This window comes from Suncus etruscus, chromosome 13, assembly GCF_024139225.1.
Source record: "Suncus etruscus isolate mSunEtr1 chromosome 13, mSunEtr1.pri.cur, whole genome shotgun sequence".
NCBI classification, from domain to species: Eukaryota; Metazoa; Chordata; class Mammalia; order Eulipotyphla; family Soricidae; genus Suncus; species Suncus etruscus.
In genome coordinates, this window is record NC_064860.1 from 94266475 (window position 1) to 94285058 (window position 18584).

At 40.1% G+C, this 18584-nt stretch overlaps 1 protein-coding gene across 1 annotated transcript in view; it reads left to right on the top strand.

The window, feature by feature from the left end:
- The first annotated feature begins 329 nt into the window (after positions 1-329).
- Positions 330-18584, top strand: part of TTC3 (tetratricopeptide repeat domain 3) — a 68623-nt gene continuing 50368 nt past the window's right edge. The window contains exons 1-9 of the mRNA XM_049785616.1: positions 330-494; positions 1403-1445; positions 1765-1915; positions 6058-6145; positions 7150-7203; positions 8560-8680; positions 14239-14324; positions 16191-16285; positions 16396-16458. Coding sequence (XP_049641573.1) covers positions 360-494; positions 1403-1445; positions 1765-1915; positions 6058-6145; positions 7150-7203; positions 8560-8680; positions 14239-14324; positions 16191-16285; positions 16396-16458 — 836 coding nt within the window. The 5' untranslated portion in view covers positions 330-359. The remainder of the gene's footprint in view (positions 495-1402; positions 1446-1764; positions 1916-6057; positions 6146-7149; positions 7204-8559; positions 8681-14238; positions 14325-16190; positions 16286-16395; positions 16459-18584) is intronic.

Consider the following 18584-nt stretch of genomic DNA (forward strand, 5'->3'; position numbering starts at 1 on the left):
AAAAATAAAATAAAAAGATGAAACTGGTATTTAAGAGTGTTAGTAGGGAGCAAAAATGCAGAAAAGGATAATCTTTCAGCATGTGCTTGCCATGCAAATGGCCAATCCGGGTTCGATCCCAGGCATCCCATAGGGTCCCTTGAACATCATCATGTATGTCACAAAACCAAAGGTGGAAAAAAATGCCTAAGAATCTTTCAGGGCTCATTATTGCTGCTGGAGTTGATTCCAGGGACCTAAGTTCTAGGTCTTTCTCGAACTTGCCATAGGAGCCACGATGCACATTGAGTCTGTGGCGCCCTGATGAGCTCATGACTGACTGGAGTTTTCGTTGCTACCCTCAGATTGGGTCATCCACCATGGCTGAGTGTGCAAGAGGAAGTGAAACTGAGGCCGAGTGTCCCAAGGCTGAAAGTGGCACTTACACAGATGATGGGACCTCTAATCCGGAATATCCATCCAAAAAGTATGGCCGACAGCGTTACTGTGAGGGTGTGGTAAGTAGACTCTACTCCTTCGTCTTCAAGATCATTCCTTTGTCAGCTTGAATTGACACACAACACTTTGATTAGTTTTCATGGACTTGAACAAAAAATTCAATACATGTGGTCTACTCTACAAAATGAAAACCTTGATAAGTCTTTAAAATATGTAATATGCACTGCATATTGAATTCATTCATAAGATGCTCAGTAAGATGAGTTATTTAGTACTATTTTTTTCTTTGGTGGATGTGATGAGAATTTTTAAGGTAAACTTAAAAAAAATACACGAAGGTTTCGAGGCAGAATTAACTGGGTAAAGCTGTTGAGCTTTTCCAGGGAAGGAAGGATGATGCTTCTAAAGGGATTTCTGGGGGCTGGCCAGGGTGAGAGCACAGTGAGTAGGGCGCTTGGCTTGCATGTACACAACCCAGGTTCGATCTCCGGCATTCCATACGGTCTCCTCAGCCTGCTATGAGTTAATCTTGAGTGCAGAGCAAGGAATAACCCCTCAGCTCTGTCTGATGTGGCCAAAAACAAAAACAAAGAAAAAATTTTAGAGGGCCAGAGAGCACAATGGGGAGGGCATTTGCTTTGCATGCTGCTCATGCAGGGTCAGCATCTCAGAAGGTCACTTGAGCATTACCAAGAGCAACTCCTGAGCCTAGAACCAAGAGGAATTGAGCATTGTTGTATGTAAAATGGATGCTCTTGAATGGTGGCTTTCTGTCTAAGGGGAGCTGTAAGCCCCAGATACAGACTTGAGACACCATGAGGAAGGACCTTGTGTGTCAGAGTCAAAAGCATACCTTAAGTGATGTGTCCTGAGGTTTCTTAGTTTACTACAAACAATCATCTTGCATATCAGGAATTGTACTTTTGCACTGTCAGATACATATCAAAAGTTTATTTCTTTGTAGGACATGCAGTATAAAGATTATGTTCAGAGTGAGAGAAACTTAGGTGAGTACTTAGGTATTCATTTTAATTCTTTAAAAGATCATCAAGGGAGGGTCGTCCCTTCCTCCCTTCATAGTAGTAGACTTAACAATCGCAGACTTAACAATTTTGAGAGAATTACTCTTTTATTCCTTTTTTTTTTACTACAAACCATAACCCTGGTTTTGATAGTCATAGATAATACTTAACCATTAACAGTTAATATATTTTGCCCGTTTAGTTCTTAACCTCGCCAGACCCATTCTTTTTGACCTCTTTAGTAAATCTATTGACTCTGACATAAGACAAAATTACTAATGGAAAACTTATTTCTCCCACGAAGAGTATGATATCTGTAACATGTGGTGCAGTAAGCCACTTTCTGTCCTGCAAGATTACTGCGATGCTATTAAGGTCCATATCTTCTGGCCACTTCTGTTTCAAAATGAGAACAGTTCCATCATATCGCGACTTCACCCCTGTGTGGATCCTACGTAAGTTGCCACATTTTACTGGTTTTGCAGAAGGGGTGGATAATGTGAAATGGTGGGTTGTGTTCCACAATCCACAGAGACGGAGTAGGATCACCATGCCCCAATCCATGTAGGACAAAAGAGGCAGGTCCAGCAGGAATTCTGATGCAGGAAATAATCCACACACTTTTGGGAAGGAATAGCAGGCCAGGAACTCACACCACAAGCTGTTCATTCACCCACAAGCCAGTTGTTCCACTCCATGGAACCATGCATGAGTTAAGACGGCATCTTCTCCTCTAGGCCGCCAAAGCAGCCTTTATTGGGAAAAACCAAAGCCCCCACCCCCTAGGAGAGAGGGTAAAGCCAGAAGAGAGGCAACAGGGATACATCTTTTTTTTTTTTTTTAATTTTTATTGTGGCCAAAGCAGGGGAAACATTTTTAACAGGAAAACCAAATGAACCAATTGAGAGACATCTAATTAGAAGGCAATATGAGAACCATTCCAAAGGCCTCTATCAACATCTCCCTCTACTTAATTCTATAAAGAAAATTTAAAATAAATTGGAAGAATAAGTAATAGCACAAAATGAAATAAATCTTAAGAAACCCTGAACAGGGGCCGGAGAGATAGCAAATTTAGCAGATAAGAACGGATGATGGTTAGAAGCCCCGGCAATTTTTATGGGTCCCTGTCCCTTCTAGGAGCGATTTCTGAGTGCAGAGCTAGGAGTGACACCTGAGCACTACTGGGTGTAACCTCCCAAAAAAAAAAAAAAAAAAAAACACGAACAAACAAAAAACCCTGAACAGACAAAAGGAAAAACAAGGTCCACCCCCAAGGTGAGGGGAAAAAGCCAAATAAGGCAATGAAGAAACATCTTTTTAACATGTCAACCAAAGGAACCAATGGAAAGACATCTATTTAGAAGGCAATATGAGGAGGACATCTATTAGAAAGACATCTATTTAGAAAGACATCTATTTAGAAGGCAATATGAGGAGGACCAATCCAAGCTATCAACAGATATGCATATTGCCCAGAATAGCAGAATGCCAAGTTCTGTGGGAGGCTTATATTTCTGAAGGCTTATTCCTGAAGACTGGTTAGCTTTCCTCTTGCTTAAAGAATATGGTGACTGGAGATACAGAACAGTCATTTCCAATTGTCCCTTGTTGATCTAAGTTTTGGAGATAGGCTAGGGTAGTGGGTGGAAGGTTGGGGAATCTGGGGAAGGGAAGGTCCCACTGGTATTGGGATAGGAGGTTGAGTAGTTAATGTTTGAGATGACTGTGCTATGAAGAACTTGATAAATTCTGCTGCTATAATAAAATGTAGGTAAAGAAAGAGTAGAGCCCAGGTGATAGCATAATGGGGAAGTGCTTGCCTTGCAGACCACTTACCTAGGTTTGATCCTCAGCATTCATAGTGTGTCCAGAGCGTGCCAGGAGAGATTCTTGAGCACAGAGAAAGAGTAAGTCCTGAGCACTGTCAGATGTGGCCCCAAAACAACAGAAGCCAAAAAAAAGTAGGGTGGAAAAATTAATGCTTATAATTTGATAGGAATCAAATAAAAATAATAAATGAAATTGAAGAGCCTCCTCTGAAATCTTGTACAAGAAGAGGCTGCCCCTTCTTACCACTCCTATTCAACATAGTACTAGAAGTACTTGCCATAGCAATTAAACAAGAAAAGGATATCAACTGCATCCAGATAGGAAAGGAAGAAATCAAGCTTTCACTGTTTGCAGATGACACGATATTATATATAGAAAACCCTAGTATTCTACCAAAACACTTCAAGAAACAACAGATTCATATCAGTGCCAGCGTGTCAAGTAAACCTTAATAACAAGATTTTAGTATCTAAAAACTATGCGGCATGCGACATATATCTTACTTGCGGACCTTCCCTCGTGCCAGCTGTAAGGCCTTCTCGTGCCACAGGTTCACCATCGTGGGACTAGAGTATTCAGAGAATGTTCCCCAGACATACAACCAATTAATTTTTGATAAGGAGGCAATAAATGCAAAATGGAGCATGAAAAGCATCTTTTAGCAAGTGGTGCTGGGACAGCTGGTTAGCAACATGAAAAAGCAAACTCAGGCCTCTGTCTAATATGCCTAAAGGTCAGATCCAAATGGGTTAAAGAACTTAATATCAGACATGGAATAATAAGGTATATAGAAGAACACATAGGTAAAACACTTCAGTGATATTGAGACTAAAAGCATCTTCAAGTAGGAAGCATCACTGTCCAAACGAGTAGAAGTGGAGATAAACAGATGAGACTATATTAAGCTGAAAATTAGCTTCTGCACTTCAAAGGAAATAGTGATGAGGACACAAAGGCCACCAACAGAATGGGAGAAACTACCCCAACACCCATCAGAAAAAGGATTAATATTTAAGATATACAAGGTACTAACAGAACTTAACAAGGTTAAAAATTCTAACCCCATCAAAAATTGGGAGAGAAAATGAACAATTTCTCAAAGAAGAAATACAAATGGCAGAAGACACCTGAAAAAAATGCTCCACATCACTAATTATATGGAAGATGCAAATCAAAAGAATGAGTCAACATCACACACCACAGAGATGTGTACCAACACATCACAACAAGGACAATCAATACTGGCGGGGAAGTAGGAAGAAAGGAACTCTCATTCACTGCTGGTAGGAATGCCATCTTGTCAGCCTTTATGGAAAACAGTATGGAGAAACCTGAGAAAGCTGAAAATTCAACTCCCGTATGATCCAGCAATACCACTTCTAGGGATATATCCTAGGAACACAAAAACATAATACAAAAGTGCCTTCTGCACACCTATATTTACTGTGGTGCTATTTACAATTGCCAGAATCTTGAAACAACTCAGATGCCTGATGACAGATGAGTGTACATATACACAACGGAATAGTATGCAGCCATCAGGGAAAATAAAATCATGAAAATTTCCTATACATGGATGGACATGGGATCTATGTTGAGTGAAATAAGTCAGGAGAGAGACATTATTGTAATAATACACAGAGATACTAGAGGTGAAGTCTGGAAGATCTGGCCCACGATTTTAAGTGTGCCACAGAGTGGTGAGTTCAGTTGGAGAAATGACTACACTGACAACGACACTGACAGTGGTAGTTATTGAGAGCAATAGAATTCCTGTCTTGAATATAGGCAAGAGGTGGTATAATGGAAATGGAGGTCATTGGGTGTGAAGGGGGATATTCTTTTTTTTTATTTATATAACTGAAACCCAATTATGAACATGTTTGTAATTATGGTTCTTAAAGATATGTATTAAATAATATGTTAAGGGGCCGGAGAGATAGCATCGAGGTAAGGTATTTGCCTTTCATGCAGAAGGTTATTGGTTTGAATCCGGGCATCCCATAGGGTCCCCCGAGCCTACCAGGAGCAATTTCTTAGCGTGGAGCCAGGAGTAACCCCTGAGTGATGCCAGGTGTGACCCAAAAACCAAAAAAAAAAAAAAAGTTAAAAATAATGAAAACCCTTAAGTGGAAGATTTTGGAGAAAGGGAATATTAATATGCGTGCCTAGAAATATAGTTACAGAAGGGAGAAAAAGACTAAATAAACACCCTGAGGCACCGCAGCCATAGCACATTGGGCAAGGCATTTGCCTTGCATATGGCCAGTCAGTTCAATCCTTAGCATGCCAGATAGTCCCTTGAGGACCACTGAGTATGGCCCCAAAACTTAGGCTTGATGCCTAAAGTAAAGAAATAGAGAACTTTTTATCATTCAGGTGAAATTGATATGCAGTATACAGCTAAGTATGAAGTTATTAAATATAATTTATATAATATTACTGATGATTTATAATATAAATATATATTGTAATAGTAAATAGCATAATGATGATTATTAATTGAGCCCCAATTAAATGTAAGAGCCAAAAAGATAGTCTGGTGGTTAAGGCATGTTTCTAATAGGGGACTGATGTCCCCATAGCCTGGAAGGTTCCCTCCCCACCAGCTGCAAGTTATTGGCCCCCAGAACCTTTGCACTGATGACCACCAGTCTGGTTGGCTGAGAATCACTGGGAGAGATTCCTGGGCCTTCCTGAGAAATGCCTGAGGGGACCTGTCCTTGAATAATATTAATAGTAACCACTATTTTTTTCAAATTAGGGATTCTCTAGCTCCTGAGATGAGTTTGAAGAAATTACAGCATATTGAGTTGATGGAAGATATTGTTGATTTGATAAAGAGAGTTGTGGTAAGTACAGATTGTGGCTATTTCCCCCTGATTTCTGGAATATTCATAGTTACATGGATATAACTTATTTTTAATTTAGCCTCAAGTTCGCAGTTTGGTACATTGAGTGTTAAGTAGGCAGTGATTTTCTTTGGAGGACCCTGCAGTGGTTTCTCCATCCAGTAGGGTGTGCTGTGCAACGGTTGAGTTCAGTACTATACTGTCATTTCTGCCAGTGCCACCTTAAGAACAGACACTGTTCCTTGACCACTAGAGAAAGTGCAATTCAAATTCTGCTTCTGGCTTTCTAGGAATCTTGGTAACAAAACCAGGTTACTTACAGTCCTACCTCCACAGTGTTTTCTAATTTTTTTTTAACCCAGGATAAACTTTGTCATTCACTAGATATTTATTCAAAATTCTTTTGATTCGTGCTGTAGGAAATGAACCCAGACACACACTGAGCAATAAGCCCGGACTTTTGGGGTCAATTTCATCAGGTCAAATTAGCATTATATACATTTTCTTTTTTCTTTTTTTTTCTTTGAAAGACACTTATTTTCTTATTTCAAAAGGTAATACTGATATTCACTTCCTATGCATGCATAGAACCTTAAAACCCACATAATTGAGAGATTCTTAGTCTAATTAAAGTTTGAATAGTGTCTTTTGGGCCACCCCAAATGATGCTCAAGGGTTACTTCTTGCTCTGTGCTCAGGAATAATTTTTGTGGGGCTCGGTGGACCAGATAGAATCCTGGGAATCGAAACCAGGTTATCTGCTCATAAGGCAGGTGCGCTGCCTGCTGTGCTATCTACTTTGGCCCTAATCTTCAAGTAGGATCCAGTCACAGATTATTTCTAAATTCTTACATTTGGCCCCTTCCACGGTGAATGGGACAGGATTCTAGTATTTCTAGAGAGTAATCAATATTTTAAGTACGGCAGTTTTTGTCCACTAGTAATGGGTTGGATTAGTGAAAATACGTGCTTCATTTTTTTTTTTTCTGTTTTCTGTTTTGCAGAATGATCCATTCTTTATCGGAAGCTTACTGCGAATTGGCTACAAAATTGAAAATGTAAGTATTTTTAGATCATGGCACATTGCCCTGTGGATTAGGGCACAGAATGGTCCTCAGACTGGTGTTTGAGGATGTTGATGTCTGTGTTTGGTGGTGTACTCAGGACGTACTCTTGGCTCTGCACTCAGGAATCAGTTCTAATAGCCCTGATCATTACTGGGTATGGCTCAAAAAAAAGGAAAACTATCTCTCTGTTCCTAATAAGTTAATTTCCTGTTTTTTATTTTGGCAACACCTGCCAGTGCTCAGAACTTATTCCTGGCTCTGTACTCAGAATCTCTGTTGGAATTGCTTGGAGGGCCCTGTACTGTGCTGGAGATTGATTGTGCTGGCCCCCATAGTTTTAACTTTCAATTTTGGATCCTGACTGGAGGTCAGACTAGTTATGATGGGAACTGAGGAGACCTTTCATTCTCCTTGTATTACTCACTTTTCTTGCCACCTGATCTGTGGGCCACAGTTAAACCAACCCAGCCGGCTACCTTTGACTTCGTCTACTGGGGTCAGACTCAAAGAGTGAAAGGAATTCAGTCATTTGTCCAGGTAGATCTGTGGCTTGAACAGCTCAGCACAAAGTGGTCTTGGCCATTTAGTTTAGATTCATCCTCTGTTCTCTCATACCTCTGACATTCATAACTTAGTACATAGGGGCTAGAGAGATAGTACAGCAGCATTGCATTCAGACAACCTAGGCTTGATCCCCAGCATCCCATATGGTCCCCCTCCCCCAGCCTGCCAGGAGTGATTTCTGAGTGCAGAACCAGGAGTAACACCTGAGCTAGCATCATGTGTGCCCAAAAAAACACTTAGTGCACAGAACAAAGGCTTGGGGGTGGTTAGTTTTAGACAGGGAATCAATGGGGACAGATCAGCAACAGTCTTGATTCAGCCTATGGAAATGCTTTGCTCTTGGAAGAGGCTCTCTGGCCAGACACTTCCGGCCGGGGCCCACACTGTCCCTAGAAGGTGATTTCCTAATTGAGCCTTTGAATTTACCCTAGCAGTATCTTTTCTTCCTAGACCAAAGCTTTTCCCAAACAGGACTTTTTCTGCCCAGGACAGGCCCTTCCCATAAGCTTGCAGAACCCAGGATCAGTCCCTACCTGAATGCTTACATCTATGGGACAGTTTGCCACGTTCAACCTCAGGCCCTAATCGTCCAGAAATTTCTTGAGTTTTGCACAGGTCCTGGGATTATCTGAATGTCTCACTAACATTCGTAACTATCTGTTCGCTTTTCCGCCGGGGTTTAGCACACTGGGCTGTGTGATAATGCATGAGTAGTTAAGGTAGAGTGATAATTCTCTAGTGAAACTTGAAATTAACCTCAAATCCTGTTTCTTTTTGAAATAGAAAATCTTGGCCATGGAAGAAGCTTTGAACTGGGTGAAATATACTGGTGATATGACAATTCTGCCTAAGTTGGGAGCCATTGACAATTGTTGGCCCATGTTGAGTATTTTCTTTACCGAATGTAAGTATATTTTTAATTGCTATTTGAAGAAAACTTTTTCATTAATACATTTTTAATTGAATGAGATACATAGTTAGAACTTTTCTGTTTTCCTGTGATTTCTATAGTGTTAAACTTTTTGAAATTTTAGCCAATTGAGGTCATACATTTTTTGACATATGGAATCCAAGATAGAGACTACTCCTGTTCCTCCAGATATAATTTGTAAGATAATAATAGACCAAAATTTTAATTTTTTTCCTTGCTGGAACTCTTTATTCCTCTATATGATGACAGCTTCATGTAACTTGTTATTAGTTACATGTTTCCTCCCTGAAAGCATTGAGAATTAGCAGTACTGTTACACGACAAGGGTGAAGAATCCTGGGCCGTTTGGCAAACAAGGACAGAAGAACATTTTGTACTATTGATTATCGACATTTTAGAGAGAAATGAAATATGAAAAGTTTCCTTTCTGCTCTTTTGTGGGGTCATACTCAGTGGTGCCCGAGGCTCACCCCTGGCTCTACATTTAGGAATCACTCCTGGCAGTGCTCCTCAAGGGACCCTCTGGGTTGCTGGGTCTTATACTGTGTCAGCTGCGTGCAAGGCAGACACCATCTCCGCTTTGCTATCACTCTGGCCCTATGAATACAAGTTTTTCTGGTGGGCTTATTGAACACTAGATTATATTTTTTTAATTTTATTGAAACAATTGTGATCAACAGAATCTTTCATATAGAATATCTTCTAATGACAGGTTTTCTTGGTTCTAGAGCATTTTAATTAGAGGTAGATTTGAGGGTGGGAGATTCTTTTTTTTTTTTTTTTTTTTTTTTTTTTTTTTTTTTTTTTTGTGGTTTTTGGGTCACACCCGGCAGTGCTCAGGGGTTATTCCTGGCTCCAGGCTCAGAAGTTGCTCCTGGCAGGCACGGGAGGACCATATATGGGACGCCGGGATTCGAACCGATGACCTCCTGCATGAGAGGCAAACGCCTTACCTCCATGCTATCTCTCCGGCCCCGGGTGGGAGATTCTTGATCCCTCAGGAAAGTGGGTCACATGGAGTCTGCAGGATGAGAATGACAGAGGCACATTCCACACTGTGGTATTGGGTGTCAGTTTGAATTGTTCTATTGAATGTTACAGTGATCTATTTAAACATTTTTACTTTGGAGAGATCACCTACATCTTGTTAACAAAAAGCTTATCAGTACATGCTGTTGGATCTACAGATTTCTTCACAACAAACAATTAGCAAGCTCCAATTAAAAAACAGAAGCTTCTCTGGAATCAAAAGGACAAATTTTAAGATCTCAAAATTTTTTAGTCTCGGGCAGAACCCTGGGTGTCAATTCTGATATAAATTAAAAGATTAGCAAGTTTTCCAGGTGTTCCTATGAAGGGTTCCTTTTGGGAGCCGTAGCAATAGCATAGCGGTAAGGCATTTGCCTTGCACACGGCCAACAAAGGAAGGACCCCAGTTTGAATCCTGGCATCCCATGTGGTCCCCAAGACTGCCAGAGCGACTTCTGAGCACAGAGCCAGGAGTAACTCCTGAGCGCCGTGAGGTATGATCAAAAAACAAAACAAACAAACAAAAATAAACCATGAAGGGTGAGGATCTGGGTGAGCATCAGCTTACAGATGCAGATCATCTTTTAAAAGACTAACTTCGGGGCCGGGCGGTGGCGCTGGAGGTAAGGTGCCTGCCTTACCTGCGCTAGCCTAGGAGACGGACCGCGGTTCGATCCCCCGGCGTCCCATATGGTCCCCCAAGCCAGGAGCGACTTCTGAGCGCATAGCCAGGAGTAACCCCTGAGCGTTACCGGTTGTGGCCCAAAAACCAAAAAAAAAAAAAAAAAAGACTAACTTCACTTTGAGCATGACAAAGTTACCTTATGTATTTGAGTATGAATCGACACCCCTAATTTTAACCTAAAAACTGGGAAAACTTAGTGAATTGAGTATAAGCCAAGGTGGAAAATGCAGCAGCCACAATACTTGAGGAATCAATAATAGGGTAATTGTTGTTCAATATTTATTGCTAAAGAAAAACTGTAGGGGCCGGGAAGGTTAGGGTTAGGGTTAGGTGTCTGCCTTGCAAGCGAATGGAACGCGGTTCGATCCCCCGGTGTCCCATATGGTCCCCCAAGCCAGGAGTAACCCCTGAGAGTCAAACGGGTGTGGCCCAAAAACCAAAAAAAAAAAAAAACAAAAAAAACACTGTAATCTAGCAACAATTTTAAAACTTTATAAAGTACAGGTAATTAAGCTAAATCACACAGGTTGAAATCCTTCAAAACTGGATTCATCCTCATCATCTGTATGTCCAACCAGCTTTAGCTGTATCTGATTGTGAGGGAAACAGCATAGACATTGTCATCATCACAGAGTTTTCTGTCAGTCTCATACAAAGAGCAGAATATTGTGGGCTAAATAGTTCAATGCCATCCAGTTCAGTTCGGCAACTTCGACTTGTGGACTGAGCTGAAGCACCACCGCCCCCTCCAGCAGATGGCAGAAGATGACTGGAAACTACATGCATTTGATTTGGTGCACGTGCACCTAATCAAATAACCTGGAAGAGCCGAGTATAAGCTGAGTTCAAGTTTCGACACAAATTTTGTGCCAGAAAAATTCAGCTAACTCGGCTTATACTTGAGTAAATGTTATTTTTTATGTTTCTCTTGATGGTGGTTTGTCCCGGTACAGGGATAATTTAATGAAGGCCATCTTTGCTGTACTAATTCTTCCATCTGAAGCTAAATGCTCAAAATATACATACTTAGAATAGCAGAAGGAAGATTCATATTTAGACCAAATCAATGTTTGCAACTATCAATAAGCTAAGCTTGAGAAATACTACCCTCGCTTATCAGGGAAGCGATCTCTGAGATATGGCCTCAGTTTTCCCTTCTGGGGCCAGTCCACAACAGCCTATTGGCTACCCTTAAGCCTTGGCATTGATAGGTAGAGGCACAGGTAGTGTCGTCAGTGAGGCTCTCCTGGTGCCCTTCCCTGGCTCTTGCCTTGGAAAGAACCTGCTCATGTAAGTAAGACTTCAAGACATGAAGCCTCATTTTTCGTTCTGTTTTTAGTCGAACCTATGTGGCAAGGCGTGACTCTTCATGGCCAAGCCTTGTTGTTCATGCTGCAATCTTATTTGCTGCCTTTTCTTGATTTGGTTTCACCATCCTTAGCTGTCCTTGAATCTTAATTTTTTTTTTCTTGACCACATCCAGCAATGCTTAGAGGTACTGCTCTGCATACAGAAATCACTCCTGACAGGCTTAGGTGACCATATAGGATACTGGGGATCGTATTCCAGACATCTAAGTGCAAAGAAACTACCCTCCATAGTCTGCTATGGTTCTGGTCCCAGGATAGTGTTTTTCATGTCTAATTTTCACATTTCATCAATGGTCAACTATTGGCCAGTCTTTTAATCAAATTTTTAAGAACTTAAAGATTTTTGCCATACTATTTGAAATATTGATTCTCTTATAAAGATTTTATTACTTTATTTAAAAAGCATACTTTACAGATTTGCTCCTAATAAAGTTGTTTTTGGCATTCCTTCCTTATTCTAATACCCACCCTACCGCCTTCCCTCCTACATTGTCCCATGAGAATATGGCCACGATGATTTAGGAATCCCAGGATCTGTTAAAGGTTGTGCCTGTGGCTGTCGAGGGTTCTATAATTCTGGGGTATATCCTTCCTGCCATCATTTAAAGAAGACCCCCAGAATTTTTAGTTTAAAAAAATCCTGCATACCAGATGTGGGTGCAACAGTCATGGCTACTGTGGGGTTGGATCATTTTGGCTTCATTCCTCTCTAGGGTGACCCAGAGTTTTCAGTTGTGAGATGTGTATACACAGGCATGTTCAGAGCCTGGCTTGCATCTTTTATCAGAAAAAATAAATCTGTGGAGCTGGATTGTGAGCTCAGTAAATTTAAGATTCTTAAAACATTCTTATTTTAGTGTAAGAACAATATCATAGTGCGGAGGGCGTTTGCTTTCCACGCAGTGGACGTTCAATCCCCAGCATCCCCATAGGGTCTCCTGAGCCTGCCAGGAATTATTCCTGAGTGAAGAGCAAGTGCGCATCACTAAGTATGGCTCAAAACTCCCAAATTTCTAATTTCCTCATTTGTTAAATTAATAGATAAGTAGTTTTGTTTGGTATATTTGTATATTTCTAAATATATTAAGAATATTGAGGCTGGATCAATAGCATAGTGGTAGGATATTTGCCTTGTGTGTGACTGACTTGAGACAAAGCCAGGTTTGAACCTTAACCCCCTACATCCCCCAAAAAAGAATTTAGATTTTCTAGTAGTCATTTTCAGATACTTTTTGTTGATGATGTAACAGGTACATCCTACTAATCTGGTTAACTAGCTAAGGACCTTATTTGGATTGTATAATATGAGAGCTTTTGTTGCAGAATGAAACCCGAAGTGTCAGTAAGTCAGTTTCTTTTAAATTAGAAATAGGACATTCATAACAAGCAATGAATGTAATCTTTTCTGAAATATTTATTAGTTGCTTGTTTTTAGATTTATTTGTACATGTGGAAAAGATGATAAGAAACATCATTTACAAAGTATCACAGTATGATCCCATACTATAGCGACTGTCACACATCACAAAGAACAAGAACTAACATTGCTGTCAGGGATGTGGGGTGAAAGGGAGTCTGGTTCACTGCGGATGGAATGCCATCTAGTTCAGCCTTTATGAAAACAATAAGGAGAGTCCTCAAAAAACTGGAAATTGAGTTCCCATAGGATCTAGCGATAACTCTCCTAGGGATATACCCTAGGAACATAAAAACACAATACAAAATTGCCTTCAGCACACTTCTATTCATTGCACTGCTATTCATAATACCCAGAATCTGGAAAAAACCCAGATGCCATTCAATAGATGAGTGGCTGAAGAAATAAGTCAGAGGGAGAGAGATAAGCACAAAATAGTCATTCATGTTGATTTTATGAAAAATAAAAGACATAATAATACACAGAGACCATAGAGAAGAGGACTGGAAGGTCAGGCCCATGATATGAAGTTTACCACAATGAGTGGTACGTTCAAATAACGTTCAAGTAGTGTAGAAATAACTACACTAACAACTTACGACAGAGTGAGTGAGAAAAATAGAATACCTGTCTCAGTGACAGGCATGTGCTGTGGGAATGTTGACCTGGTAAAGATGAGTGTTCTTTTTTTATGACTGAAACGCAGCTACAAAGGTGTTCGTAATCTTGGTGCTTAAATAAGGGTATTTTTTTATTATTATTATTATTTTTGGGCCACACCCGGCGGTGTTCAGGGGTTACTCCTGGCTGTCTGCTCAGAAATAGCTCCTGGCAGGCACAGGGAACCATATGGGACACCGGGATTCAAACCAACCGCCTTTGGTCCTGGATCAGCTGCTTGCAAGGCAAACACCGCTGTGCTATATCTCTCCGGGCCCAAATAAAGATATTATTATTTAAGAAAAGAATTAGGAGAATGTCTCCAATAGCAGTTATTTAAACAAATGTTCTTTCTCTCCTCAAAATATAGATAAATACCACATAACTAAAGTGGTGACAGAAAGCTACAATTTGCTGCAAGACTTTAAAATACAAAACTGTCCGGAGTGTATCGAGGTGAGAATAAATACTTTTAAATCTGTCTTCACATTTGCTGTTTAGAAATTTTATTAACACTTAAGTTCAGTATAGCTGTTTCCTGAAAACACAGAAGATACTGAAAAATTCAGTAACATTGGACCCCTGAGAGCTGCTTGATGTAACTCAAAAACCAAAAAAAGAGAAAGATGCCGGGATTCGAACCACCTATCTTCTGCATGCAAGGCAAACGCCTTAATTCCATGCTCCCTGGCCCCTGAAAAAATATTTTTTAATTAAAAGATTTTTAGTTTTTTATTTTTTAACTTTATTGAGTGGTTTCTGAGCAATATCCAGAGGTGCTCACCTCCCAGCTCTGTGCAAGCCTGTCTTAACAGGGTTCCACAGGTACCTGGCAGAAGGTAAGATGGATTCTCAAAATAGACCCATACTTTGTGCTCTCCTCTCCATCCTGAGCCCTTCACGCAGCACCTGCGCTGGGTTCATCCTACCACCAGCCTGCTCTGCTCTGCTAACAAAATGGAGAGATGCACATGACTGGCTGGGATCGATCTCTGATATCCATTTTATAGAGTTCCCCTGAGCACCACCAGAAGTAATTTCTTTTTGTTTTGTTTTGTTTTTGTTTTTGGACCACACGGAGCAGTGCTCAGGTTACTCTTTGCCTTTGCACTCAGAAATTGCCAATGCCAGGCTGGGGAACCATATAGGATACCAGGAATAGAACTGGGTCCCTACCGAGTCAGCTGCATGAAAGGCAAATGCACTACTACTGTGCTATCTCTCTGGCCCTGATTTTTACTTATTGTATGAAGTATGATTTTCCGTGGCAACAATAGCTTTTTGATATTAATTTACATACAGTTTACTTAAAGGAAATATATTTTATAACCAAATTTAAGAAGGAAAATTGTTCATGTAATTTAAAAAGTTTTTCATGTAATTGTATTTACCTTAATTTTTTTGAATTTTGAGTTTGCCGTGAAATTTCCATACTGTGTATAGCCATTTATTTTATATATGTATGTATGTGTGTGTATATACACACATACACACTTAGCTCATTTCTTTTTTTTTTTTTTTACAGTTTAATCAGCATTGCCTGTATGGCAACAAGTTATGTATTCTTTTTAAGCACTTAATGTAGTTGAATAATAATCACACTGTCTAATGTGAAAGGAATAGTTTGCCTGACATCTGTTTCTTTCCCTTACCATATGGCAAGTTTAATAGCTTTAAAAGTGAGCCTGTCACATAAGGAGATATATACTCTTTTACTAAGTTTGTTTGGTTTTCGGCTATACCTTTTGACGCTCAGGTGTTACTCCTGGCTATGCACTAAGAAATCACTTCTGGCTTGGGGGACCATATAGAATGCCGTTGGATCAAACCGCAGTTCATCCTAGGCTAGCACTTGGAGCAGATGCCTTACCTCTAGCGCCACCGCTCTGGCACCCTAAGTTTTGTTTTTTAATATTCTTTTTTTTTAATATTCTTATAACAAAATTATCGGGATTTATTCCTTGGAGATGAATTTTGGGGGATTGGTCACGCACGGAGGTGCTCTGGAGTTACTACTAAAATCACTCCTGGCAGGCTCGGGGGTAGAGGACCTGGGGGGACGGCCATGAGGGATGCCGAGAATCAATCGGGTCTGCCCAGGCTTGAACATGTGCAAGGCAAATGCCTAATCATTATCGCACCAGTGCCTGGAAACAGATTTTTGGATAAACCAAAATAGTGGAGAGTGCATCCTCACTTTATATATAAATAATCCCTCAGCTTATTTCTGATTTAAAGATGATCAGGATCCTTAATTATTTTACATGTCGGGTTGTTGAATGTCTTGGTGTTAATGTGTGTTCTTTCACTTTGATTTCTCAGCAAGGGGAAGTCATGAAGGTCAAAGGAAATGACGCATTTTCCAAAGAAAGATTTGATATGGCTATTATCTATTACACCAGAGCCATTGAGTATAGGTAAGAGCAAATCCAATCCCCATGCATGTGTGTCCGTGCCTCCTCTTTTCTGTGCACTCATTTGTTTTAGGTGTCACATCTTTACTGATTCTACATTATTTCTTTTAAAGTCCGGAAAATCACGTTCTTTACGGTAACCGAGCGCTTTGTTTTCTTCGCACTGGACAGTTGAGGTAAGTTGGTTTATCTTCTGTCGACGCTGAACTGATAAGTACTGAGTTGGCGAGAATTGCTTGTTTGACAGGTATGCAAGAAAATTCTTTTAACTTCTTTGGCAATCAAGTTAAATGCTGGAAGAGGTTCTCTGTACTCTTGACACCTGGAATAGCTGTTGCCATTCTCAATGGATATGACATGTTAAGCACCTTACGGATTTTTTATGCTTCACAACGTCCATAATGGATACATGGTGGTATTTCCCATTTTAATGTTGAATAGACAAATGCTTTTAATAAGGATGGATGCTAAAATTGGAATGGCCTTCATCTGATGGTGTAAAAATTTGTGTTTTTAACATCTCTGTTGCTTTCTTTTGTTTTATTAATCTCTATAGTTCTCGATTTGTATAGTTTCATTGTGTTAAATTTCGTTAGTTGAGAAATAATGTTTTTTTATATCTGACCTCTGTTGACCCCCTCTGTCAAAAATTTTTTAAATTTTCAAAAATATTGTCAGTAATAAGAATATTGAACACAGGCTGGAACACAGCAGGAAGGGTTTTGCTTGCATGTAACCAACCACATTCAATCTCTGGCATCACATATAGTTCTCTGAGCCCTACCAGGTGTAATTCCTGAGCACAGGCCCAGTGTTAGTGGTTGTGGCCCCCCACCAAAACAATTAAGTAAAAATTAAAAAATATAGAATATTGGAGAGTATATACTGTTCCAGCTAGTTATATGCAACCTTATTCTAACAAGGGTTTAGGATGTTTTCAAGAATAGATGAACCACTGAGCATTGCCAGGTACGGCCCCCCAAAAAAAGCCACTAGCCACAAAAAAACCAATACATCCCATTCATTGGAGCTGGAAAACCAAATGGCTGGCTATTAGGGGGATTCTTGCTTCAGATCCTTTAGACCCAGGTTTGATACCTCGTACTACTGGGTAGATATCCACCTACCCCTCTAAAAGGAAAAGGAATAGGACATGAGATATTGTTGAAAGCCAGTCCTAGAACCCAAATTTTATCCTTGGTTCTTTGTGGTTGCCTTTTCCATCTCTCCTTTTCTCCCCCACCCTTGGTGCTATTTGAGACCTAGCACTTAAAGTAAACAATAAATAAGGCTTCTGAATTAGAGCCTGGCCTGGACTCTCTAGAATAGAATGGTGTAATTTCTCCAGTTCCTGTTTGCATCTGCCATTTCTGTTGGCTATATTTAAAAGCAAGACTTGACAACACGTGTTTTCTCTGTCCAAGAGAAGAGATTATACCTAAAACGATACAATTTGGGTTGATGTAAATTAAATGATGGGATAGAGAAGAACTTTGTATTTTAAAAACTATTCAGGACTGGATCCATAGTTCAAGCAATTTAACTATAATTTAACCTGATGTGGCCCAAAATTTGCTCAAAAAAAAACCCAAAAAACAGTGTTGTCCAGATAGTGGTTGGATAGCCACCCTGGTGCCTCCTTTCTCACGGTCTAGTTCAAAATCATACTAGTTTTGTCCAAGGTCAATCAGCGGCCTAATTTTCTTGTTAGTTATTGCCAGCACATAACTGATACTAGTCTGATACCACTTAAACCAGGTTTTGCAGGTTGTGCTGGTGTTTCCCATCTTCCTTGAACACTGTTGTTTCTTAGTCGTGGATGAAGAACTTTTTAGGGATTCCACAGTAGAGAGAATCCTCGATTGAGGAGGAATTGGCATGAGCTCAGAAGTTATTCGTAGCTCAGATATCCTCTTGAGCCAGAGAATCATGCTCTAGACACAAAGGAGGAGACCTAAAGTCCAACTTGACTGGCACTTGCTGGGCTTACCTGTTCTAAATCATTGAATGCAAGGCGCTAAATACGCTTTACAGGGGGAAAATTGAATCACAGAAAGGTCTACACTGTGGTGGGTTCGGATGCACCCAGATTTTTTCTTTTTCCAGCTGAAAATGTGAGTTTAGGTGGCCTGAATACAGTGTTTCTGGTAGACTCCAAAATCATGTGAAAGTGGAAAAACTTGTGAAAACTCAATGGTCCAAATGGTCAGTAAACATGATTAATCCTTCCAGGATGTTGGGGTTAAAGATTTTCAAATCTCTTCAGATTGGCAAAAACTTAGGATCTCTTGTGTTTGAGAAT